Source organism: Pangasianodon hypophthalmus, chromosome 25 (genome assembly GCF_027358585.1).
Source record: "Pangasianodon hypophthalmus isolate fPanHyp1 chromosome 25, fPanHyp1.pri, whole genome shotgun sequence".
NCBI lineage: Eukaryota > Metazoa > Chordata > Actinopteri > Siluriformes > Pangasiidae > Pangasianodon > Pangasianodon hypophthalmus.
The window spans coordinates 6,781,028-6,807,852 of record NC_069734.1 but is presented as its reverse complement, the minus strand read 5'-3'; the positions used below and the strand labels follow the sequence as shown (position 1 = coordinate 6,807,852).

At 37.7% G+C, this 26,825-nt stretch overlaps 1 protein-coding gene across 1 annotated transcript; it reads left to right on the top strand.

The window, feature by feature from the left end:
• The first annotated feature begins 1,926 nt into the window (after positions 1-1,926).
• On the top strand, positions 1,927-26,647 carry pkp3b (plakophilin 3b). Its single transcript, XM_026937514.3, has 13 exons — positions 1,927-2,452; positions 11,505-11,593; positions 13,039-13,667; positions 14,015-14,138; positions 15,855-16,059; positions 17,189-17,363; positions 18,118-18,235; positions 18,399-18,563; positions 18,757-18,939; positions 20,528-20,681; positions 21,456-21,651; positions 23,207-23,294; positions 25,288-26,647. The coding sequence occupies exons 1-13, from the start codon at positions 2,290-2,292 to the stop codon at positions 25,324-25,326; spliced, it is 2,328 nt and encodes a 775-aa protein (XP_026793315.2). The 5' UTR covers positions 1,927-2,289; the 3' UTR covers positions 25,327-26,647.
• The last annotated feature ends 178 nt before the right edge of the window (positions 26,648-26,825 follow it).

Below are 26,825 nucleotides of genomic sequence, written 5' to 3'. Positions count from 1 at the left end.
GAGCAGTCACTTACAGGGATTTACTGAGCTGCCTTTTTTATTTAAGGAACAAAGGTTTCTTAGTTCTCCTTTCAAACAGAGAGAATTGCAAGGGAAAAAACAGATTCAAACGAATCTGATTTAATTTAAGGCTACAAGATGTATACAAATGTGTAAGGATACCAGAAAAGCTTCACATTAAGTCAAACTGCTTTGCACCATTTTAGAGAAATGCCTCTTTCAAAATCTTGATTTTAGCAACCTCCACCCCTGACCCCCTAGTCTTCTCAACTCCACATTGAGATGAGTTTCTGTCTGGTTTCATTCCTCTTTCTGGTGAACTACAGCCCTCCCACACGCTAATCATCTTCTGAGATTTATAATGAGGAGAAGGGAGGGATGATGTAATCTAATTTTGAGTGGGTATAGCTGAGTTTCTCCTCTTTTCACCCTGTTGATAAGGGAGCCACCTTAGAAACAAAGAAAAGAGAAACTAAACAGAGAAATTGGAGAAGCAATAACCAAAGAACAAAGAAAAAAATGGCTCTTCGATAGTTTGATGGATAGTTAAAGGTTCTTAGCTTTCCAGAAGAGTTCTATGTGGAAACCTCTTTCATAGGCAGTCTTTTGTAAAGTTTATTTAGAACCTTTAACTATCCATCAAACTACTTCTAACTTCAAACTATTTTCTCCAATTTCTGTGTAGTTTCCCTTTTCTTTGTTTCTAAGGGGGGTTCCATTATTGATAGGGTGAAAAGAGAAGAAACTCAGCTATACTCACTCAAAATTAGATTACATCATCCCTTCCTTAGAAACTAATGCAAAATTGGGGGGAAAAAAAGTAAAAATGGAAGTATACTTTAAATAAAAAGGGCTCTTTAATAGGTTGATGGATAGTTAACAGTTCTTTGCTTACTAAAGGGGTTGTATTTGGAAATCTCTGTAATAGGCAAAAGGTTCTACATGGAACTTTTAAGGGTTCACCCAAAGTAAAAAAAAAAAAAAATCCTTAAAGGTTCTATATTTAATGTAAAAGCAGAGTGTTTTGCAAGTGGCACATGTATTACTGATACTGATGTATTATACTGATACACTGTCTCTGTTGTTAACTTTGCCTACTGCATAATTATAGTTGTGAAGCTTAGTGTGACTGTGGAGGAAGAATTGCACTGAAACCTATCCATCCATCTCTTTAATTCCCTGTCCATTCATCCATTTAACACCACCCTCCTCCAGTTCTCTGTCCCGGTGGGGTGCTGCTGGCGGGGCACATGGGACAGGGTTGCCAGATTTTCTGAATTAGACATTATTTTGAATAAGGTTGGTTACATTGTGCTGGGAAATAGACGTGGTGTTTTATATAAAAACATAGTGTTCTAGTATGGGATGGTCTAAAGTAAAGGTACGTTCACACATACAGTGACTCACAGCGACAAAGCGACCAGAGACCATTCACTGTCAGTGAGATCTGGCGACCTCCAGTGACATGAGCGACAGCGACCGTTGGCGACTAGATGTGGGCTTCCAGCGATGCGACAAAGTTGAGAAAAGGTTAACTTTATGCAAATTTGGAGCGACTTGGTGCAGCGACTACCAATGGAAGTGAAGACAGTAGAGCGCATGTGATCCATGGCTTTAAACACTCTAAGGCCATAAGCTAAACTAAGCTAATTGGCGCTTGCGGATAGATGGCCACTATGGCAGAGAGCACACACTGCTTTTCCTTCATCTCGTATGATATGATGTATATACACACTGAATTTTATATACAAACCCTCTCCCTCCAGAATGGTGAATTTTAGCAGCAAGTACTTTTGACAGCAAAAGTTGTCAAAACTTTTTGGAATACTAGTTGCACCACCCACTGATAATGTTACTATGGCAACCAGTAGTAGGGACGCCTACTGGCAGCTTCATAGTACAGCGACTGGAGACTTGCAGTGCTAAAACCGCTGTGTGTGAGCTGACCTTAACTTGGGGTGGGGTTTCACGCGTGATCAATTGGGTAAAACGGGTCAATCTGGCAACCTGAGCAGCAGAAAACGGAGACTAGCCTGTGGAACGTGACAGAGGAGTCCAGTGGACGACCCGAGCTCCCCATGTAGCCCAGAATCAGTCTCTAGGCTTTGTTTGAGTGCTCTATTCAACCTTAAACCACTTCTTCTTGCATGGATACGAGTTCCTTGGAAAGTTTGGAATTTTTTCGTAGTTAAAGAGCTTTTTTTGGACACATTGGACTGTGCGGTTTTTATTTTATTATTTTTTTGGACACATTGTTAGTGCCGGATTGGACTGTGCGTTAGTTTCGGGATGAGCACCAGTGAGGGTCTGTTTTTCTCGGCTTTGCAGCCGCACACAGCCGTGAGCACATACGCCGTACCGAATGACCGCGAGCTCACCGCGGACCGGCAGGCCAAAGAGAAGCGCGTGCAGCAGCAGGTCCAGCAGAGGCTCGCGGAAAAAGCGTCATCAGGTGAGGCGCGCGGAAAAGCAAAACCTGCACGAGACAACTTTGTCTAGTTAAAGACAACTCATTTTGGCTTACATAAACAAAACAAATATATGTTCAAACAAACAAGCAAACAGGTGTTAAAATGCAAATTAACTTTACCCTATGGAAGAATAACATTTCATAACAGATGAAGTTTTTTTTTTTTTTTTTCCCCCCACATGTGATTGTGATAACGTGATGGCATGGGAGGAAATAAAAAAATACGTGAAGGTGCATTTCACCATGTTATGTCCTGAAATTGCACGTGCGCTCAAGTACTCAAGCAGATACAATACGTGTGACGTCATGCGAACAGTGTGATCACATGTGAAAAATAGAATTATTCATGTGAGAAAATCACATCTGAAAAATGAAAACGTGTGACCTAAAGGTGAAAAATGAAAATAATGCAAATAAATAAGTGAGTCATGTGTAAAAAATAAGGTTACAATCAAAGAATTATGTGAACAATCACATGTGGAAATAAGAATCCAGCAAGTGAAATGTCTAAAAACCACATTTCAGTTTCACTGAGTGATTAACCCCATGTGAAGCCGAAGCCCATGTGACCTTTCTGTAAGGGTTACTTGCATGTAAGGGTTATTTCCCTTCATCAGTTCACTGCATCTTATTATAATTACATTACAATAATAAATATAAAGCTACTGTTTATACATTTGGTTACTATTACCAACAATCAGTAATAAGATTAACTGCGTAGCTTGATTGTTAAGTAACCTAGCTGATAGGAATGACAATTCTGTTATTAGTACACACAGACAGTGTCTCTACCCATCTCTGTGTACACACCGTAAGCCTTTACTATATCAGTAGCCTTCAGCTTTGTTTGCTGTTCAAATATTTGGGAAAAGCGTCCAGACACAAAAGAGAATGTTGAAAAGCTGCCGTCTATCCTTACAGACAGTCTGAGCTTCGAGAAAAACCGGACAGTGTTCAGAGAGAAAATGCAAAATCAAGCCAACATCCCTAGTAATTTGTCTACATTTCCCTGTATATTGTGGTCCTGTTTTTGCATATCCAGCAATTTGAATTAATCATACTGACTAACAGATATGACAGTTTTTAAATGCTTCTGTTATTAAAACCACGATCAGGGATCTTTTTTCTAAAACCCAGGAGGCTTTTCACAGGGCTTGTCTTCAAACTGGGCTCCTGTTCATCAGGAAGTCACAATGCCACTGCTGATAGTCATGGTGAAAAACTTGAGAGATAATTATTGGGTTTTCTCATGGATATGTGTTTTGGAGTCGCAGGGTTGTGGCTAATGCTGGACTTCCTTCGACAGACTGTGATTATGGAAAATCCTGTTGGAAAATTGTCATTGTGTTTTATGTAGATCTTTGTATATCTGACTGTAGCTCTAATATAAATCCACAAAGCTTCAACAAAGGGCTACCTTCTGCATTTTCTTTTTACCTCAGAAACCCTGTTAATGCAGGAGTGTGGTGATTTACTGTAATTTATTACTTCACAATCCATTCAAGTACATGCGGATATGTTGTTAAAGACTAGGGCATGTCTTCAAAGTAGTCGGTTTCGGTGGATAATGACTGATCACATTTATCCGCAGGATTAGAAACTAAAAAGACATAAAAACTCATAATGCGTTATGCGGGAAGGAGGCAGTTGTGATCATGTTGCTTTACGAATGCAAATTTCTAAAATGGGTCACACCAGTCTATTGTGTTTAGGCGGTCACAGAGTGTGTGTGTGTGTGTGTGTGTGTGTGTAGGTATCGCTTACCTCTTCTTGGCTCAACCTAAGTATGGAAATTAGGTCATGTGTCATTCCTGGGCCTTTAATGAAGCTCTAGTTTTAACATTATCATGTTTACACCTTCACCTGCTACTGTGTAAGACAAAACCTGCTGAAAAGTGTTTGCTAAAGATTTACATTTATGTTAGCTGATCCGTTTATCAGCAATACATTAGACATAAGCTTTAGACTGTGTGCAGTTTAGTATGGTCCCTGGGGCGTGGTTCATAAGCATGATTTAAAAGAATACTCCAGGTTTTTTTTATCTCTATCTATCGCATCTGCAGTGTATGTATAATTTCCCCAGACAAGAATTTTGACTCATTTCCCCGTCCCGAGGAAGGAACAGAAAACTGCTGACTGGAAATTCCCTTATAATGAAAGTCTATGGGAAGTAGGGCCAGCTCTAAATCTGTAAAATTCATCCTGTCAGAGGTTACGTGTGTAGCTGTGCTTGTGTGACTAAGTGGAAGACTATAAGGTGGTTTTCCTTCAGAGGTAGTTTTCTTTTGTATGCTTGTTTCCTTGCCAGTTATGTACCAGTAGCAGCTTTCCGGTCAGTGATCACAACCAGATAGAGAATCCAGATTCCTAATAGATAGAGAATTAGGAAATAAGAAAGATGGAATAGAAAATATTTTGAAAAGAACCTGGCCAGGCATTCTGGCCCTGCTGACCCATGTGTTTGTTGGTGGTCGGTGATGAAAATTTTAAGTGATCTAAAGTTTTCAGATACAGTATTGAGATTCCTCAGGATTTTCGTTATGAGAAGGGTGATCATGCCCTGACATGGCACAAACCTGTTTTATTGTTTTAGGCCTATGCTGTGTCCTGCATAATTCCATCCCCTGCTGTGTTTTCTAAAACCCAATTTTACAGGAATTTGTCCTGTTGATGGACTAGATGTGTTTTGATGATAAAAGGCGCTGTCTTTTGAGTCATTAAGGTGAAGGAGTCAGTGTTGTTTGGAGCCATGTCTAGTGAGTCCATTTTCAATGCATATAATAGTAGTATTGGGCTCAACGATTCATTTACCTGAATGGATTCAAATGACTTGAGTCACGGGAAGGACTGAATTTTAACTCTATGAAGTGTAGACAAGGGTGCCTAAAAGGTGGCCTCAAATTGTCTGTTTCATGTTTTCAGACTGAGTGAGGCGTGAGGCCATGATTTAGTTCCTTATGGGCCTGTGCACCAAAAACCTTTTCAAATACTAGCAGCAGAGTGTTTTTTTTGTTTGTTTGTTTTGTTTTGTTTTTAAACCAGGCTCTGGCAATCGCATGTGTACCAGCCAACTTATCTCCTCATCTGTGTTGACAGCCTCAGTGAGCTGCCACACTTCACTGCAATGTCTCCAATTGCTGGGAATGCTGCCTGTAGGCTTTCCGTACCCATTAGGCTTGCAGTTACAGGAATTTTCTCAACCACCAGGAGCAACAGTGCCCAGTGTTAGGGATAAAACCAACATAGCATTGTATACTTTGTGAACCAGTGTGGCAGCTCTTTTGAATTCAGCTGCATGCCATGTGGATTTACAGCCAGAGCTTCTTCAGCCTGTATGACCGGTGAGGCCTAGATCGCAATCTTAGCTCTCAGCCTGTTTTTTTTATCACATCATACAGAGCTTCAGTGTGCTCTTAATTGTGCTTAAGAACTCTTTAATGAAACTGATACATTGGGATAAACAAGTCACTCCCTTGGATAACTATACCATGAAATGGGTAAGGAATTTGATCAGCTGTGTTGAGTAGAAGATAGTGTCATTAACTATTCACTATGTCTTTCTAGCTATGCACACTATAGGATTGGAACTATTATTCTTTTTCCAGGACAATGTGGGAAGCATACAGCATGTGTTGTGATAGAACTGACTAGCAGTTAAGCTTATTACCGTAGATGACCAATAAATGACCCTCCACTACATAAATATTTGAATCTGATGCAGAAGTTTCTGCGGTGTTTGTGTCAGTTTTTGTTTGAGCTATTGCTAAGGAATGTGTAAGACATGAAAATTGTGGCCATTTAACAGTAGAAAATAACTGCATTATAGTTTGATATAGGGAAGAACATTATGTTTAAAGCGAGCCAATGTCAAAAATATGCATTTTCATGAATTCAGTTGAAGTCAATTTAATCGTATTTATATAGCGCTTTTAACAATGGCACACAAGTAGCTTTAATAGATATATGGATACAGATTTAAATTTAGACCCCTGATGAGCAAGCCAGAGGCAGCAGTGACAAGGACAAACTCGCTGAGACGGCATGAGGAACCAGACCCAAAAAGGGAACCCATCTGAGTGACAAGAATGAGTTAATTATGAGTCATTACACTTCCACAACTATATGCTATGAAGCCAAACAGAATATGTGTTGAAAAGCTCTACATTTTGAGCATCAGGCTCATTATGGAAAGTTTATTGTTTTGATGGTTAAGTTCAGTTCTGAGGTAATGGGAAAGTTATCTTGGGGTTCATGTAGAGGTCCAGGGGATCCTTTGACTTGTGGAAGTCCTGTTTGATTAAAATATGTTGGTTAAAGATATAGGTTTGTCCCAAGCAAATTGGTTAAATACAACGATTTAGTCCAGGTTCATTTAGGGTCTGAATTAAGGTTCAAAAGCTGGAATGTGGTGGTTGTAGTTATTAACCTGTAAAAATGTAAAATGTTTCCATTCGGTTAGAAGAAGATGTTTTCATTTGGTTAGAAGAAGAAAAATACGGTTGTACCACATTGTACCCTTTGGTTACAGTAGCTTTCAGTGTGATGGATATGGCCAAAAAACTCCTTTGCTTTTGCCTTTGGCTCATGCATGCTGCCACCTCATCTCCTTTCAAATGTTGTCAAAGCACTCTTCTGGTTCCTGGGGCTAAGTGGCTGAGCCTATTGCCCGTTACTTCATAGAGGGCTCTGCAGCTGTGTGTGTTTGCTTAGTGGCCACACAGCATCAAAGGAAGGATAATGAATAGTCAGCAGCAGTTACATCTCTACTGGCATTATGCTACAGTTAGGGCTTTGATTAAGATGCTTCAGTCAGTTTGGCATTGACCAGTGTACATCATACAACTCCAGAACAGGCAGATTTCCATCCTGCCCTGTAATACAAGAGGTTGGCAATTCACAAAATGTTATGAATTTATAAAATTATGAAATTAGTTACTCAGTGCCTGTATGTGTCTCTTCTTAGGACAGAGTCAACATGACAATAGTAATAAGTAAAACATAAGACTTATCATTATCCAAGTTGTGCATAAACACACGCTACTTGTGCAGATTTAACAATAACAACGTTACCAAGAACAAAGGATTAGAGAGCTATACTTAGGGTCTTCAATACATTTCCTCAACTCCTTGGCAAGACAAGAACAGGAAAGAGGCCATGCATTAAATAGCAGAGGCCTGGTATAGGCAGGGTGAGGCAGGATGCAAGTGTGTAAACTTGATATGAGCTTTGTTGGGGAGAATACAAAAATCAATAGTGGGGTGAGGCAGGCAAAGTAAGATCGGATAATCTATAGTTGGAAATGTGGAATGGAAACTAGGATCAAAACCAGAAAATCAAGGAACTAGAAAACTGAAATGGGAACTAGGGTCAAAATGGAAATACACCAAAAACAAGACTTTGACTTACAGTGGATGATATAATAATGCATGTTACAGTAACGCATGATAAGACTGCTTGATGCTACAAAGAAAAAGCAGGGTATACATACTGTATACATACTAATCGAGACGTAACACTGAACAGGTGAACACAATTAGGTAACAAAGCAATGACACAATAGGGTGGAGATGAGACTAGACCAGAAAACAACACATGAGCACATGAGCGTTCCTTTCCATGGGAAAGGCAACGCAAAGTTTAGAAACCACAACAGCTACCTACATGGCAGTCTAGAATGTAAGGAAGAAGAAATAATTTTTTTAATTTTTTTTTAATTTGAAAATTTTGTGGTTATGTCTTATTAGTGTAGCTCAAGGTAAACAGGAATGCTTAGGAAAAACATAAGGAGCTTTGGGTATTCTCTCATGTCTGCCTCAGTAGTTTTAAGTTTCCTTTAATACTTGCAAATTTTGTAATTCAGCAACTGCTCTTAGACTACTATTTTTTTTTCTTGAGCAAATAGGTTTTCTGGTTCATTTCGTACACTACAGACACGGTGGATAGACATTAGGTTGAAAACACAGGAGTATTCCTTTAAGCAGCACTCTTATTTACACTGAACTTTTAGTCACGGTCTGTCTCAGACAGTCTCAGAATGACCTGTTCAGTGGTCACTCCTCTTGAGTTAGTGAATCGTGTGTTGGAGACATTCCTGACTCATTATTCAGGCCATGTTATCAGTAACACACTGCTGTTTTTAGATTGTTGGTTGAGTGGGAAGCTGTGCGGTGCTGAACTTCTTCAACCCTCTGAATAAATGCTGTGTGATATAGCTGACAGATATAGCAGGGCTTGGTGTAATACTCCTTAACATTTGTCAGGCTACTGTTACTTTAAGACGATGCTGGAAAAAATTGCATCCGCTTCATTATTTAGCTGTCAGTGGGATTTATGATTGCATTCCCAGCTTTAGCCGTACAGCTGCCAGACAATAGCCTCCCTTATTGCGTTGCTCATGAGTAGAACTAGGCTCATTTTGATTGCTTCTTTTGAAATTACTGTAAGGAATTTCCGGTTCATGAACAAAAGGACTCAGGATGTGATGTTACTGAGTTGAAGAGGGGCTTGACAGAAATCAATATGGCATATGGATGCCTGGAAACAGCTATCAACTCTAAGAGATGGAGTGTGAAACATTGTTAAATTGTCAGAAATTACTAGTAAGCAAGTTGCATTTAAAGTCCACTGTTTTAAATACCATTCACAATGTTGTTGCATAATCACTATATGCGATTAGCTCAGCGGATGCATTGGATCTGAAACATTCCAGATCTGTTGAAGAATGGAGTGACTAACAAACTCCCACATTCTGCTTGTAGTTTTCTAGACTGAAAGGCTTTCATTTTAGTGAAAGGACTGGGAAACAGAGGAGACAAGCAGCTCGTAAGCTTCAGATCTTTGTGACCAGGTCACGCCAAGGCATTTTGAAGAAGACCAGATGTTCCGATTTCAGTAGAAAGCTAACTCTGGTTAGACTCGCAAGAAGCTTAGGTCCTTGCCCTGAGGGTTTATCATTTAATAAAAAGGTGAAGATCTATCAGTAACCCCTTCATTTTATTTGTGTCAAGGTAAGCTGTTCCTTATACCAGTCCCATTGTTCTTCCCCTGAATGCTCTTTGATAATTAAAGCAATAAACAGACGAGATTTTCTTTTAAGTAGTATCAAACTGTGATACAAAAAAGTTGATTTGAGGAAATCACAGCAAGATGTTTGCACAGTATAACACTGCGTGCGATTATGTTACAACCCCAGTATGAAAATGTACTCAAAATACACAAGCCAACTATAAACTTCTTGGAGCAACAATAACAACAACATATCCACAAAAACGAAAAATATGTGTTTGTCATTGCACATTCACCTCAAACACTTATTTGGAGCTCTGGATGTTTTTGGTTGACTCACAGTGTAATTCTCTGGAAAAAAAACTGGAAATGTATCTGTTTAAAAAAGAAAATTTATAAGGCATTACAATGTTTACTTAAGTTTATTGAAAACAGTTTTGTTCATATTTTTCAGTGAGAAATGTAGGAGTGTTTAATCACATTTGTGATTAAAGGTTTGTGAACTCTTTCTGTATTCACAAATAGCTCGTAAATGTGATGTTTTTCATCCAAGTCATGATAACGAAACAAAGCCAGTCAGCTTCATACTCTTGGCAAACTTCATGAAATACAGTTCAGAAGCACACATCTCTGATTTCTTTAAAAAAAAAAAAAACCTGTAAACACTACATCTCAGCAAAGACCACCACTGCTGAATTATCTGTGCTGTTGAATTAAGGAGCTGTTTACGTGTGTCTAGCTAGACACGAGTAATTTATTCATCATTGCTGTGTAGGTTGAAAAAAAAAGACCACACACACCACACATCTGTGATTAAAGGTTTGTGAACTCTTTCTGTATTCACAAATAGCTTGTAAATGTGATGTTTTTCATCCAAGTCATGATAATGAAACAAAGCTAGTCTTATTTAGGGAGTATTTATGTGCCTGCTTTGACAAAACATTTAACAAAGACAAATCATTATTGATCATATAGTGTATAATTAATATTTAAATGAAAACATAAATAAGTATATAATAAGTATATTTTATATTATAGTTATCAACACTATCTTTCTTTTTGTTTAAACCCATTAGACCTGTCATCCCAATGGTAAGATAAAATTCCACATTTTAGAGTGTAAATTTCCCTACAGAGTAAATTTTCAGGTTAAAAGAATAATTTATCTTGCTGCCTGGTGCATTGCTTACTCTAATGTTTTATAGACAATCAGTTTCTTTGATGGCATGAGGTGGTAATTTCCTTGCATAAGATCTCTTGTGTTGGCAGGTTGTACCACAGAATGTTATTCTGAATTCTTCTTTCTTTTTAAAGTAGAAATTAGATAAAGATTGGTATAACCATACTTGTCATTTAATTATTATATTTATTACAAAGAAATAAAAACACATAACCAAATCCATAAACAAATCCATAGACATGCAGAAAAAAAAAAAAAAAAAAACTTCCTAGCTTTCATTTCTTCATAGTTGACTTCGTCTTTTCTGGAATTTTTTAATGGTTGAATTAGGAGTAAAGTGTGAAAGTAAGTGTTTGTGTGTGGATGAGTAAAACAAAGAGATAGGGAGATAAGAAGTGACAAAGTAAGAACCAAAGTAACCAAGATAAATCATTCAAATCCTCCTGTCTATAATATGAGTTCTTTTGTTGAAGTTTTTTAAAGATCTGTTAAGTTCGAAGATTTGTTAAGTTCGCAGACCTGTTGCCAAACAGTTCACTAACCTCCCTTTAGCTTCCTGGGGGTCTTACCTCTGATGTCATGTGCATAGATGTGCATGTGCAAAGAATGTGGACATCGTATTAACTTCTCACAGCAGAGGGGGATGTAGAAACACTTGGATTAATTCGAAAACCTGAAAATTCTTTTTGAATGACTGCAGTGACGTAATGAAGGCGTATTTGGTGTTCTTTTGGGTCATGTGTCATTCAGAGTTGGTGTGGTTCTTTTGGCAAAAAAAACTCAAACATCAGATTGGAATGTAGAAGTAAGTACTATGTTATTAATTATTTTTTATTTTCCTGTTTTAGAATATAGTGGAATATCCATGAAGAGGTACGACAGCCATGGGACTGGAATCAACTCTAAGACGCTTATGTACAGTGGCAGCAGACTAACAGTAAGTGTTGCATCACATCAATACTAAGTGCTCTTTTACTTTTTAACTTACACCCTTAAAAGTTACACTCCTAATATGTTACCCTTTTATGTACTTTTCTCAAGCATTTCTACATACCTCAGGTCTTTTTTTTTTTAATACAATTTTGGAATTTCGGTATTGTTCATTTTTCAGAGCTGAAGAGCTAGAGAGGCAGAGGCCCTCTTTTTTATTGGACAATTCATGTCCAATAAAAAAGGCAAAAACTGTCTGAAAAAAAAAACTCCTATTCAAACACAGGCCATAGTGTAAAAGTTTAGTTTACAAATGGGCATTTGTTAGCCTCATGACAGCCTCCACAGTGACACACTTTGTGGCTACATCTCTGCCACATGCTGGTGTAGTATTTGACGTTCTTCTGCTAAAGCCATGTTTAGAAGGTGAAGTACAGCTCCTTCACATGTAGAGCTCAGGGAGAATGTGGAACATTCCCAATCCATGACCTCATGAGTAAAAGAAAAGGCTGTGATAGCAGAAAATGAGGGAAAGGTGCCAAGTGTGTGCTATTGCAAGATAAATTAGAAACAAATCTGAGACTACAAATGTTTTCACCACCCATGAGTTTTATTCTTGTTAATCTAAAGCTATAAAGTAGACATGCGTACTTACCAGTGCATTTGCGCATAGATACAAGGTGTAGGAATGTAAAGTATGTACATAGGTATGGGTCCTAATGACTTTTAAACAATAGGAATGCACCAGTATAAATTTTAAATCCCCTGTTTGTCTTCCTTTGGAGTATTAAAGGATTTTTCACCTAATGTCCATTGATACTGTATGTCTGATTACTATGGACAATAATTTTGGTATATTTCTCAGTACTGAGAAAAGTAAAAGTCTAAGGTCAGTTGTTGCCAATAATCTTTTAAAGTCACCACTATTTAATGTGAATTCACAACTAGAACTGTCACATTTTAACAGTAAAGATCTTAGGTTGAACCAAACATGAGAGAATGTCTTATCAGAACTGGTCTTGTGGTTTTATCCAAATTTTAAGCAATGGAGCAATATAATTTTAAAAATTGTATGCTTACCTGAAGTTTTTTTGGTGTCCACCCATGGTAGGGTTGAAGCTGACAACAAATTATTCTCTCAGAAAAAAATAGTTCCAATCATACAGATTTAGATCTTAATTTACTGAGAAATTCACTACATTGTACCACAGAATAAATCCTTTATGAAATGACTCACAAACTGTCCTTAGACTTGGAATATAAATAATTTTCAAATGAACGTGTAGTCTGGTCTTTTCTCATTACAGAGAAACTTGAATTGAATTTCTTGTATGTGGTAATCACGCATGTGCTACAAATGTTGTTGTAGATAGAGATTAGTTTGAAACTCTCAGGAGTATTCCTTTAAGTATTCATTGTCTCATCATTATAATGGTCTTGCTCTTGCTCTAGAGCCCACGTTTGCATCAGGTTCCTGGAGAGTTCTCCTCGCGCTCAGCTGTGGAAATGGGCACGCAGCGCAAGGTGAGCATTGGCACCCCAGTGCCCGCTGTTGTGGGCAACCCGTACAGATATTATGATGACACCTACAATGGAGGGCATCTTATTGGCCAAGTAAATCGAGTGGAGCAGGAAGCAGGTTTGCAATTAATGCAAGGGCAGCCTTCTCCCAGTGGCAACTGGGTAACTCAGGAGGGTATGACCTCGTCTGAGCATCGCTCCTACTATGGCCATAGCCCATTGCCCAGTGTGTCACCTATGAGACGCAGCCTCAGTGGTACGATAGTGCATGACGGTATTGGCAGAGGATGGAAGGAAGCAGAGCTTGCTCATCAGTATTCTTCCAAAGGCCCAGCCCACCGTACCCTGATGCGCATGAATAACCGACAGACACAGCACCAGAGGATGGGCAACAGCACTATTCAGTGGCAGCAGGCGACTGCTGGGGGCAGCACCATGATGGCCGGAGGGCAGTATCCTAGTACGATAAGGCGAGCAGGATCAGTGCACAGTCTGAAGAGTGTGGGCCGAGGAGTGGATGTGTGTGATGCAGTGGTCGATGGCAGGGACATTCCTGGAGGGTGAGGCGCTAGAGCTTCTAGCATAATTGAATCATATTGTAATAATTATACACTAACTTGCCAACAAAGAAAGCATTCAGTATTCTAACTGGCATTGTCCAAATTTCATGATGCTAAAAGATGGCTACTAGCTTTCAGTTATATCAACTCTTTGGTTAAACTGCTCAAGTAATAGCCATATAGTTTTTCCCATCAAGTTGTTATCATGTTGTAAATAGCTACCTACTTATTTGGCCCTTGAATGTTAAAATAATGGAATAATGGAAACTGGAGTGATCCGTGATGAGTTACCCATGACCTTTTCCATAATATTTTTCTTGCTCTTCCTGTGTTTGTCCCATGATCAGAATCCACAGCCTGGACATGTCGACTGCAGTCAGTTATCTCAGCTCAGCAGATGTTTCCATGCAAATGCTCGGAGCTGCCTACATTCAGCATCAGTGTTACCATAGCAATGAAGCCAAAGACCTGGTAAACAAACCTTTATTATACAAAATCACAACATTCACGTATTATCTGTAAACCAATAGACTTTTTCCCATGATATATAGTATCCATATTGATATGGATACCTCTTTTAGAGCTACATAACAGCTGTTGTTTTAATACATTAAATATCATATATCTCCATATTCCACATCGGCTAATGAGATACACTGAATGGCACTTTTCAAAAGAACATGAAAAACTGTTGTATAAAATAGACAACACAATAAATAAAACTTTTCACTCAGGCAACTGGAAATAATACTTAAAAGTATTCTCATTAGAACTTGTTTTTTAATAGAAGTATTGTCTTTCAAAAGCGTGTGTTAAAATGATTCAAATGTGTAAACTGTCACTCTAAATATCACTAAGAAACCTGAACAGAAAGCATCAGGCAGCAGGACAAACTACCTCTTTCTCCAGTTTTGTAAAAGTGAAAGGAAGTGATCTGTATCAGACAAACTGGTGCTTATTGCTGGCCCACTGTCTTTAATTTCATGGGCATGAAACTGCGTTTCTCTCGCTAAAAATAAATTAAGAAGCAGTAATACAATAAAGGTACAACTGGTAAGATTTATGAAAAATAGGTCTCTAAAGGTTAAATGGTTGGAGTTGAATAAGATTTGAATGCTTTTTTGTTTTTTACTCATTGAGCCCACCCCCATTTCCATCCATGTACACAAAACTTATGGTGGTTCTAGTAGAGTTAGCATGCTGTCTAGAGTTATCATTAGTAAGGACTGTCATGACATCACTTTCAAGCACACTTGGACATTCCACTGCTTGAAAGCCAAGGTATAACTCTATAAACATGCAACCTCTCCTTATAATGATTTATAAGGTTGTGAAGCATGTCTATAAAATCACTGACATGTGAAGCATGTCTATAAAATCATTGACAAAAGGTCAATTCAAATACAAACAAAAATTATGGACCAGAAGGTAGGTTTCAAAACTGTTTTTTTTTTCAGATACATAATACACTCATTCTGAGACAATGGCTTAAATTATTATTTTATAATCATTTCTACACAATTTTCCACATTATTTGTACTAGTAAGAAATTAAAAATACTGATTATTGCACCTTTATTAGATTTAGATTCATTTATGAAATTAAATCTATGAAATATCTAATTTCTAAATTATTTGTTAGATATCTAATTTCCTTCCAGGTGTGATATCTAAATCAAATTTTTATTGTAAAATTTCATGTTACATAATTCAAAATTTTTGAATTTTTTTGAATGCTTTTTGAAAAAAACAAAAAAACAAAGGAACAATATGCAGATTTTTTCTTGGCCTTACAAGACATTTCCTTCCGAGAATTTTTTATAAACATATGTTCTATTGTTTAGCTTCAGACTCAAACCAAATACATGGAATGCTTTCCGTGTGTCCATAATCGTAATCCAGAGGCCCTAAGGGTGGAAAACATTCCGTGCCTGAGAGCACATGATAGCAAAAACTGGCCAAAACTTTTCTTTTCATCTTTTTAAGCTGCAGATGTTTGGCACTTTGGTTGCCATATTAGGCTGCGCTTCACTGCAAGTGTCCTACCGTGGCAAAGCAGGCATGTTGAAGTTCAAAGACAGCTTTTAGTACAGTAGACATTAGCAGAAAACTCATGCTACTGATTGACTTAAATTTGAAAAACTTAGTCTAATTTAAAGCATCTCTGTACACTTGTTCACATGCAAAGGTACGAAATCTGAAGGGGATCCCCGCACTGGTGCAGCTATACAGCAGTGAGAACCAGGAAGTGCAACGGTACGCTACAGGAGCCACACGCAACCTCATCTATGAGAACATGGAAAACAAGTCGGCTCTGATCGAGGCTGGTGGTATCAGCAAATTGGTCTCTGCACTGAAAGAGCCAGATGATGAACTTCGCAAGAACGTTACAGGTATAGCGTGTAGTACGTTGCAGAAAACTATATCTTGGCAAGTGAAAATATCTTGAATATGGGCAAATTTATGTAATATTTATTATAATATGATTATTATACATATGATTATGTATAATAATAATTATTATACATCAAATATAAGATTAGTCAGCCTGATTCTAGTTGCTATTACTCATTTCAAGCTTTACATGTTCTTATTCTATTGGCAGATAATTTAGCTTTTTTTCTAGAAATAAATGCTTAAGATTAGAAAAAAAAGATCTGCCAGCAAAGACCATTTCAAGCTTGAAATTAGTAACAAATGTCTAGAAAAAGATTTAATAATCATATTTGGTTTATTGTAATCTTATAGTAGGAAATACTAGATACATTTAACTATGTTCAGGATATTTTCACTTGCTTATTTGTTTTTTTTTTGTTGTTGTTTTTTTTTTGGTTAGGATTTCTGACGTGCAGACTTTTCACTTATGCTTTTCCTGTTGCAGGGAGAATGAACTCTAATTATCAGTCACTTCTGACAAATCGCCATAGTGCAGCTAGTGGCTTCTAGTCAAAGTATAAAGTATATTGTCACTCAAATTGAGAATGAATGGGAATACTTAAATGGTGTACTGAAAAAGTTCTAATAACCAGAACTAGATGGAGTGATTTTTTTTTTTTTTTTTTAGTTTTGGCAGTAACCACAGGTGAACTGTAAGTAGAGCACTGAGTGTATCCTGAGAAAGGCAGATGTGAGAGAGACACTGTGAGAAAGAAAGGCAGAGATTGAAAATGGTCAGACTGTTCTCTGGACTCGTTCCAGCTCTGAAGTCCTCTGGGACTGTGGTCGTTTTCCTCCCATAGGTCTCCTTTGTGCCTACATAACCCCCCTTTTTCCACCCCCACACACAATAAACAGTGCTTGAAATTCTTTGCTTCTCTGTTGTCGGTTGCCAGGTGATTTAGAGATATTTTATTGCCCAGTCTGCTATCTGTTATATGCGAAACTCTTTTTACCATGATTAGAAATAAATATTGTGAGAATGCAGCATAGTTACAGTACATTGTTGTTGTTTTACATAAATGTCATGTGCAGATGTACTTCTTCAGTATGGGATTTAGCTTTTCTTTTCTTTTCTATCTATAGGTATTTTGTGGAACTTGTCATCTAAGGACAGTTTGAAGGAGAAGTTGGCGAGGGAGAGTCTAGCCGAGCTGACTGAGCGAGTGCTGATTCCTCTCTCAGGAGGTGGAGACACTGGAGTTATTCAGCAGAGCCAGTCTGAAACAGACATATTCTACAACACTACAGGCTGTCTTAGGTACACACACAAACACAATATATAGCTGACTGCAAACGTTTGCATCCACCTGGTATCCGGTATACCTCTATTTTAGAGTTCAATTACAAAACTGCAGTTTAATTTTATAGTGCATAGATTGCATGATATGTTATCAGGACTTATCAGGTGATTACAGGGTAAGACTACTTTGTAAGGAAGTAATTCAATCTAAAGTTCAAACTTTGAAAAATTAAAAATTATGATCTATTTATTTTCATTTTCGTCTTATATATACAGTGATGTCCAAAAGTCTGAGACCACACGGAAATTCTGGGATTTATTTTTTTTTACAGTAAAAACTGGAAACAAACAAAGTTAAAGAGTACAAATGTATGAAGAGTACAATGAAGAACGATTCTAAATTCTGCACAATTTCTAGGTCACTATAAAAATTTATGACATTGACCATGTTAATTACTTTGTACAAAAGCCAGATATTCCTTTGAAACATATCTCTTCCATTGAAGTACGTGTTCAGATGACAGCACAGCTGATAAAGCACTGGTGTGTGTGTGTGTAAATGTTTACAACACCCACATATATAGGCAATATTTAAAAAGATCCACATGCATTTGCATATGCATACATAGCAAACCATGTTGATTTCAATACATTGTTATCTGTATTGCATTACTTGCAAAACACAACCACCTCTGTACTTCTATGCACAGTGAAAGCATTTACTGTATGCATTGCATATACGGTATCCTGTCTTCTTCCCTCCCTTTGGTAGAAACATGAGCTCGGTGAATGGGAGGACCAGGCAGCAGATGAGAGACACTCGTGGCCTTGTGGACTCTCTTGTAGGATACATACAAAACTCCCTGCAGGAGGGCAAGGCTGAGGACAAGGTCAGCTCTGAGAATCAGAGTGTATGACTAAAGTGTTGAATGTGAAAGTCTCTCAAGAATATAACTAATAGTCCAAATAATGAGAAGAAGAAAAGGATATCCTTTATCAAACTCAAGTAAACAATAAAGTCAAATAAAGTCTGTGGATCTCCCCTTAATGCAGGGTGTAGAGAACTGTGTGTGTGTCCTGAGAAACCTGTCCTACCAGCTGTACTCTGAGATCCCCACATCAGTGCAGCAGCGTTTGGAGGGTCCAACACGAGCTCAGCACACACGACACAGAGACGCCATCGGCTGCTTCACTCCACAGAGCAAGAAGACAAAGGATGTGAGTGACATCCATGTGAAAAAAAAAACAAATGAAAAATTACAAATGTTGCATAATGAAATGTTACATTTTGCCTGCATGTGAATATATTCATTTATATAAGTTTATATAAGTACTTTAATACAGCCTGGGAAGTTTTTTTTTTTACAGTTAATCCAGATTTTTGCAAGTCATGGTTGTTTCTGCCTTGCAGAAGAGGAACCACGAGCTGGCCACGTTGTCCGAGGTAGCTCGAGTACCAAAGGGGGCTGAGTGGCTTTGGCATCCTCAGATAGTTGGGTTATATAACCAAGTGCTGCAAAACTACGAGATGAACAACACTACCCGTGAGGCTGCAGCTGGGGCCTTACAGAACATCACAGCAGGGGACAGCCGGGTTAGACATCACTCCTCAGCTTACCTACAATCTGAAATATCATCTGATCGCTGGGAACTCACTTCTGCACTTCCCTCTTACTAATTAACACTCAAATCTTTCATATTTATGTGAAAAATCAACACTGAACAACTTGCATGTTAATCTTTATAATTAATACATGACTTACAAGAGTTATTTTATGAAATTTTGAGCTGACTTTTTTAGTTTTTTAGTTTCACTCTGGTTAACAGTGACATTAACAGTGTGTACGTTACACACAGTGCTGCTCGACTACCTGCTGATAATGGCACAGGTGGGAATTAGCCCTTGCTTTATCTCTAAGTAAAGAGAGTGGTGCAGCAGCACTTTAAGTCCTTTAGCTTCTAGCTTCAGCTCTTTCACCTCTTCATCTGCACACTGCTTAAACAGATCAGCTTCCAAAGCTTCAAATTTCATTCAAATACCACCATTGTGCTTGTCATCTTGTAGATTGCTAACAAGCTGAGCCAAATCTCTGCTGTAACTCGGCACAACTGCTTAGTATAGCTACAATTCCTGCTGGAATTTTGAATCCACGGTTTGCTCTCTCCACTACATCTATATTAGTTTTCCCATTAACATGGCATTGAATGTCACTGGAAAATGGTGAGTGAGAAATAAAGTGCTTGTTCTTCTGTTTTTAAGCACTAACATCAAAAACTGACCATTAACCCTTAAATTTGAGATTGTTCTATTAAACATCATTTTTACTGTGCTACCAGTGTCCCCCCATGACACCAGCATGGCATACAACTACTAACTTCTTAGGCGAATAATAAAAATACAGCCCCTGAGATGCTTTTCTGGTCACAACAGTTGTAAAGAGTGGTTATATGACTTATCATAGTCTTCCTGTTAGCTCAAACCAATCTGTCCAGTCTCCTCTGACCTCCTTCATCAACATCAAGGCAGAACTGCCCCCCCCCCCCTTTTTTTTTTTGCACCATTTTGGGTAAACCGAAGAGTCTTCCATTTAAGTTGTCATAGAACAGTTGGTAATATTTATGTAGTGGAGGATTTGTGAATACTTTTTGCATTACAGATGCATTACAGCGTGCATTACAGATTTTAATGGCAGCATGTACCTTGCTTTTAAGAGACTATCTACATAACATTAGATCAATTGGATAATGTTAGGCGAAAAATAGGACGTATGTGGTCCTGTGTCTAGTAGCAAGAAGACTTTATTGGAACATTCTGTGAATGTTACAAAGAATATTCTGTGTACAAAATAAAGTCTTCAAAACATTTGAGGAAATTTCGACAATGTCTTTAGAATGTGATTTTATTGAGGGAAGCTTTGGCCTGAAAATGATAAAAAAAAAAAAAGAAAAACGAGTATTACCTGCTCTCCCCCACACCCTAAAACACATTTTTGGCATTCCCCCTTCCTTGCAGTTCACTTCCCTTATTTTCTTGGCTTATCTCAGTTTATCATTTTCTTTCACTTCTTATCTCTAGATCTGCTTCATCTGTTTTTCTTCCTCCTCTGAGAAAGTTACCCTAATTACCTCACTCCTAGGATCTCTCTTTGTGATCTTGTCTCTCATCTCTCCATCTATCTCAGTGGGCGTCGGTGTTGAGTCGTGTAGCTCTGGAACAGGAGCGGATGCTACCTGTGATTCTGGATCAGTTGAGAACCCCAACCGACGCTGAGCTGCGTTCTCTTACTGGGCTGTTGAGGAATCTGTCACGGCACTCCAAGGACAAGGCAGATATGGGTCAGTGCCAGGCACCAGTGGACGTGCTAAATTCTTGAGGAGATTAAGATCTATGATTTTGCTTGGCTCGGGTTCACTTGCTTACAACAAAGATATTCAAAGGGATTTTAAAAGGTGTTATTGTAAAACTAGTTTCTTTTCCTTCACATTAAACACTGGAAATAACCTTTTGTTGTACAAAATATGCTCCAGGACCATTTTTTCCCCGTTTTTGCAATTATGAGACCAGCCTCATTTTGTCCACGTTCTCTTTCTCTTTCACTCTTTCTCTCTACTGTTTTTTTGAGGAGAGTTTTGGGGGTTTTACTCAGAGTTCTGCAATGTGCGGATTACACAACTTTGTGCTTAAACAGCCAAACTGGCTTCTTTTTTCTTTTTCTTTCTTTTTTTTTTTTCTTTTTTAATCAAAACCATATGGTGGAAATTTTGAATTGCACAAGCAAAGAGCCACCACATCAAATTAAGCCATTTTGGGATTTTAAATCCTGCCCTTTCTTACAAGTTCTTACTTTTTCCACAGAACTCCATCTTTTACAACTCCACTCGACATCATACTCTGTCTCTCCTTTCTGTGTTATCATATCTAAATTTTGTGTTATTTTTCCCAAGATCTCACTTGCCTCATTCTTGATAATGTCTCCACCTGTACTTTCGCTGCAATTTATTGCCTCCTCATTCATGATGTTACTCTTCTAGTTTACCAGTGGAATTTCTTCCTCATCTGTCACCACCACTGACCTAACATGATTTTTTTTTTTCTGTCTCTTACTGTAGCGACGAAAGTGGTGAATATCCTCGTGCCCAAGCTGCCTAGTGATGGGCATCAGAAAGAGCCATCCAGCGATGTTGTAGTCAACATCTGTGGCATTCTCAATAACCTGGTCATGGCGAGTTCACTGGCTGCAAGAGATGTGACTTACTTTGATGGAGTGCCCAAACTGGTTGGAATCAAGACGTCTCATGACAACAGGTAGAGAAGATAACCTAGTCTCCCATTCAGAACATACTCCGATTGAAATAAGATTAATAAGATTAAGGTTATGTTCTGGTAGGCATGGGTTTATATTCAGTTATGTACAGAAGCACAGAAATTAAAACCTGCCCACTTGTGGGTAAAATTTGGCACTTTTTGTAGCTTGATGTGTAAACTGCAGTTTCTATATAGTTTCTATTCACCATGTGGAAGTTAAGCTGGGCCAAATGTGATGACGTAGGCTACAGCTGGTGTGAATTTACTGGTCCAAAAAGTTGAGCTGAAAATAAGCAAATACTAAAAAGACAAAAAAAAACAGAAGCTTCAGGTAAAAGTGGTGGACAGGTTGTATGACCCAGATAATGAGCTGATGTTTTGTCAATTTTCTGTGTTATGGGCAAAGCAACATAACAGGTAAAAACAAATTGTTCATAGTTAGTACAGTGAGGGAATTTAGTACACATAGTCCACGAAAATTGGACAAACATATACATATATGGTGTAATGAATTGAAAATGAATAATGAATAATTAATTAATTGGTTTATTTAATAAATATAATATTCATACTTTGTTAAATTTAGGGTGGCTAGTAAACATGCTAACTGGCTATAAATTTGGAAACAACTAGCACCAGCTACAAAGTTCATTTCAAGCCCTGGTTATGACCAAACAAAATTCCCCAACTGTGTGTTTCATTATGTAAGCATAGTGCTTACCAATCCTGCCAGGGGAAAAACAACAGGAAAAAAAACAGCTTAAAATAGCATAACTGGTCACTGGCATCACCAGCATAATGTGTACTGGTTGCAAGCAAGAAACCAGCAAAACAAGCTTTAAAAACAGATTTGACCAGTAAAAAAATTCTAAACAGTTTTATTTTCAGTGGAAAAGGGAAGAGGGTGGAAAGTATTATTTCTGCTCTCTGTTGCTCTCCTGTTTAAATTGGAGTCTCTCCTCCTGAGTAGTGATATCATAGGGTTTCAGTAAAACCAGGTCAACAACATTACCTGCTAACTTTGACATTCAGAAAATGCTAACAGTGTACCATTGTCATCCAGATCAGTGATTAATTTCATTTTTAATGAAAAAGCACTCATAATGACTTCAGTGACATCCACTCAAGCACTGCATCCAAGTGGGACCTGGATGCAAAATTTAAGTTTTAAAATTGGTTTGTCCAATAAAACATTGAGCTTTGCTACATTAAAATGAAGTGTGATTGTATATGCAGTAGGATCCTATTGAAGCCGGGCTGTGAGTCATGGGTTATGATTTTGCCAAGCTGTTCATGTCCCTTGTGCTTCCTTTGCAGTCTTTAAGCAATCAGCTGTGATGCAAATGCCTTCAGGATACAAAAATATATACAGGACATAAAATACCTCACTGCTATGTTCCAGTTTTATGCTCTAGCCGCTCTCTGTTCAAGCCTTTCTCCTCCACTCCTACTCTTGCACTGTCGTGTTATATGACTTATTCATTATTTAGCAAAATTGTCCTGTGTATTGTCCAGTGGGTGGTTCTCATGTTTCTGCTTTCCTTGTGTGTCTCAGTCCAGGGAAGGTGAAGGCAGCTAAGGCCGCCTCCACAGTGCTGTGTAACATGTTTCAGTACAGCAAGCTCCATAAAGACTACAAGCAGGTGAGACTGATATTCCAATTTCAGTGTGCCTGAATATAAAAACTGAGCCAATCACTTTAGTTAAGCATAAGCAAAGATTCTTCTCAAATACGAAAGGTCTGTGGAAACTGCAGGACCTCAAAACAGACAGATATTGACTGGTGTATTGCTAGACATGGTCGTATTTCTGTTGCACAGGTGTTGTTTATTTTGCTCTGTTTCTCATCCTGCAAGCCTTATCAGTCTTCTCCCCAGTTATGGACCCAAGTTGATTGACTATTCACTGGAAACCTGTTACTGATTTACGTTTTACAATATCCACGAGAAACACACAACACAAACTACAAGAGGTTTTATGCACAAACTTTTATGGATCTTGACACAGTGAAGTGAACCAGCTTAATTTATTGCTATATATTATACTATATTTACCTCACTGGTACATTTTCATTTCACTTTTCTATGCCATATTTTGTACCCATGCATTCTTGAATGCATATTATACTACTGCATTGTCGAATTCTTGAATCAGGTTCATCAGAAGATTGATTAATTTTCCATAACAGCAGCTCTGACAGTAGTTTTGCTGCATTAAATGTAACTATAAACAGATAAAAAGTACATGTCATTATTTAATAAATAAAGAAAACATTTAAAGGAATTTTATTACAGAAATAAAACACGATGGGAAGTACTGTTATAGAAAAATAATAAATTATAGGGTGGAAACAATAACTCACATTGCATCACTACCACATTACTGATTATTTTTACCATAACAGCACATTCCAAGTGTTTTACTGCTTTCTTAATGAACAGACTTGTCCTTTTCATTGTTTTTTTTTTTTTTTTTGTGAGTAGAAAGTACTGAATCAAAGGAACTGTATTTTCATGGTTCATAGGAGCGTGCTGTATTTGAAAAGCATATTAGGATCTAATTTTTGCTTTCAAAAGACATTTCTGAAGTTGTAATGGCACTGTTTTAGATCAACACTCCCACATGATGCACTCATAATGGCTTTGGTCAGATAAGTGCGGTGTGTGGAATGTGACAGAGGAATGCACAAAGCATTGTTCCACCCAGTTACTGCAGCCTATCTGTTAGTGCTGAGGCAGTGGTAATCTTCATGGTTCAACAATAGCCAACACCTTTCATCGCAGTCTTGTGTAATATCTGCTTGCAGTGCTATAGGCGTTTCACTGGGTGTGGACGACCAAGCCTGCCACTGATTTTGTCCCATGTTTTATTCCTGTTTGAAGAATTTTTTTTTTGTTCTCCCTTCATTTAAGATTTGATGTGGATATTGTTGAAAAATCATCAGTATATAAAGTTGAGTGCAAAAGTTTGCATCCCTCTTGACGTGCTTTAGTTAATTTATTTGAATGTGCCTTATTAAGGCAACTAAAACAGTCAACACATTTACTGTGTCAAGTTGTATTTAAGGCATGAAAAGTTCAAAGAGATGAAACTCTCTAGCAGTTAGCTGTGAGCAGTCAAGTGTCAGTGGGGTCACAAACACAGCTTATCGCAGGACCTACAGCAAATAATATTGAACATTCACAGAGCTGAAGAAGAGTATAAAAGATTTTAGAGTGTTTAGGAAGACACATATTAATGATGGAAAATCTTTAGATAAATAAAAAAAGACTTTATCAGAAAGAACAAAAGTAACTTTAAAAAATTTCAAGATTTGGCAAAATCCAGAACAATCAGAAGAAAATTTCTTAGAGAATGTGTAGTAAGCGCCATACTTATACACACAGAGTATATATTATTCATTATGAAGTATCTATTTTATTATTTCATTCTTAATATCTTAACATGATAATGAAAATCTGCAAACACTAACTCACGTTAAATATCTTGTTTGTTTCTTCGTTGTAACGCAAGATTATGCAAACTTGTGCAGTCATACTGTATATACAATATAAATAGCTGAGTAAACAATAAAATAGCGTTTTCTGTGGGCAGTTCTTTACTGTTGTTCTTTTTCTCTTCATTTCCATTTTGCAGAAGGGGTTCACCAGACGAGACTTCACTGATACGATTTGAGTTAGTCATGCTGAGAAATACTGAATTTCTGGACCTGCGTGAAGCTTAAAATTAACACGAATAACTGAGACATCCACCAAGCTCAACATGACGTGAGGCGTTCAGAGGATGTGCGTCTAATCTTTGGTCTGAGCTTGAGTGCTTTTTTGTTTTGGTTCCTTTTCCCCAAGATTGATTGCGGTGGAGTTCTAGGAAGAAGACTTTTTTTTTTATTTGAGTGGGATGAAACTGGATGGATATTTTGGATTAGCACCAATTCATATAAGGAATAATGAACACTGTGGACTGTTTTTGCTAACTCAATTCAGCACATGCATAGATCCAGCCATGATCACAATGAAGAAACTGATCGGGAAAAGAATTGTCATGCTATGTCAAGTAGCCCATAGTGTGTTTGTGTGTGTGTGTGTGTGGATGTGTGGATGTGTTAATTCTTTTATCTGTCAGTAGACATGACTCAACAGTGTTGAAATATGCTAGATGTTGTTTCCTACTATCTGTGATGAACATTTTCAATTGTTTTGGTTGTCACATTATTTTAGAATTTTTAGAGTTGTATTATAGTTAAAAAACCTGTAAATTCATATTTGTTTCCTGGACAATCAGAAGGAAATATTCTAGTATTTTGAACTGGGATTGAATCTCAGTTGTGCCCTTGAGAAATACAAGAGGCCATGTCTCATTTGGGATGGGATTTAGTGTTAAGCTTGCACTATAGCCCTCCTTTGTGAAGTGATGTACTTTTGGCCATCCACCTAGTCACATGGTTAACATTTTCTTTTAAGCATTTTGAGGAGCTTAGCGGTTAAAAAAAAGGATGTGGTGCCTAGTACAGTCATGCACTTACAAAGATTTGGACTTGGATTTGAAACAAAAGAAAAGGTATTTTAAATCAAGTTTATTTGCTCCTAATGCTTGATTAATTGCTGTTGCTTTTTCTGTATCACTCTGCAAGCTTTGCTGGTTGATGTTTATTAATCTAAGAGATTTGAGTGTTATTTTTTTTTTGGTTGTAGAAGGGTTTCAGATTACAGTAACAAATTACTACTAGTATAGCATCTGTAGCCGAACAGACTGACTTAATACCGAAATGAAAGTATTTTATGAGAGACTGTAAAGGTACCTCAACAATATGTTTATGTTAACACATCTTAAAAACCAAAAATGCGGCGTCACGTTGCCAATTTACACATTACACATCTATTGTTTTCAGACGTCTATAATTAACATCATGATCATCTCATCTAAAATAACTGAACAAATGAATCTTCACTACATTAGTCCTGGTAATAAAGTCTTCCTTTGTTAGTGTTTACTAAAATTGCTTTATCATGTCCACTTTTTTCTTGTTTTAACTTTGACTTTCTCTCTCTCTCTCTCACACACACTCCCACTCTCTCTCTCTGGTGTCCATCTGTGTATCAGGAGCACATTGTTCCGGGTGATGTTTTCCAAATACATGAGAGGATTTAAGGTTGATAGGATACACATTTCTCTCA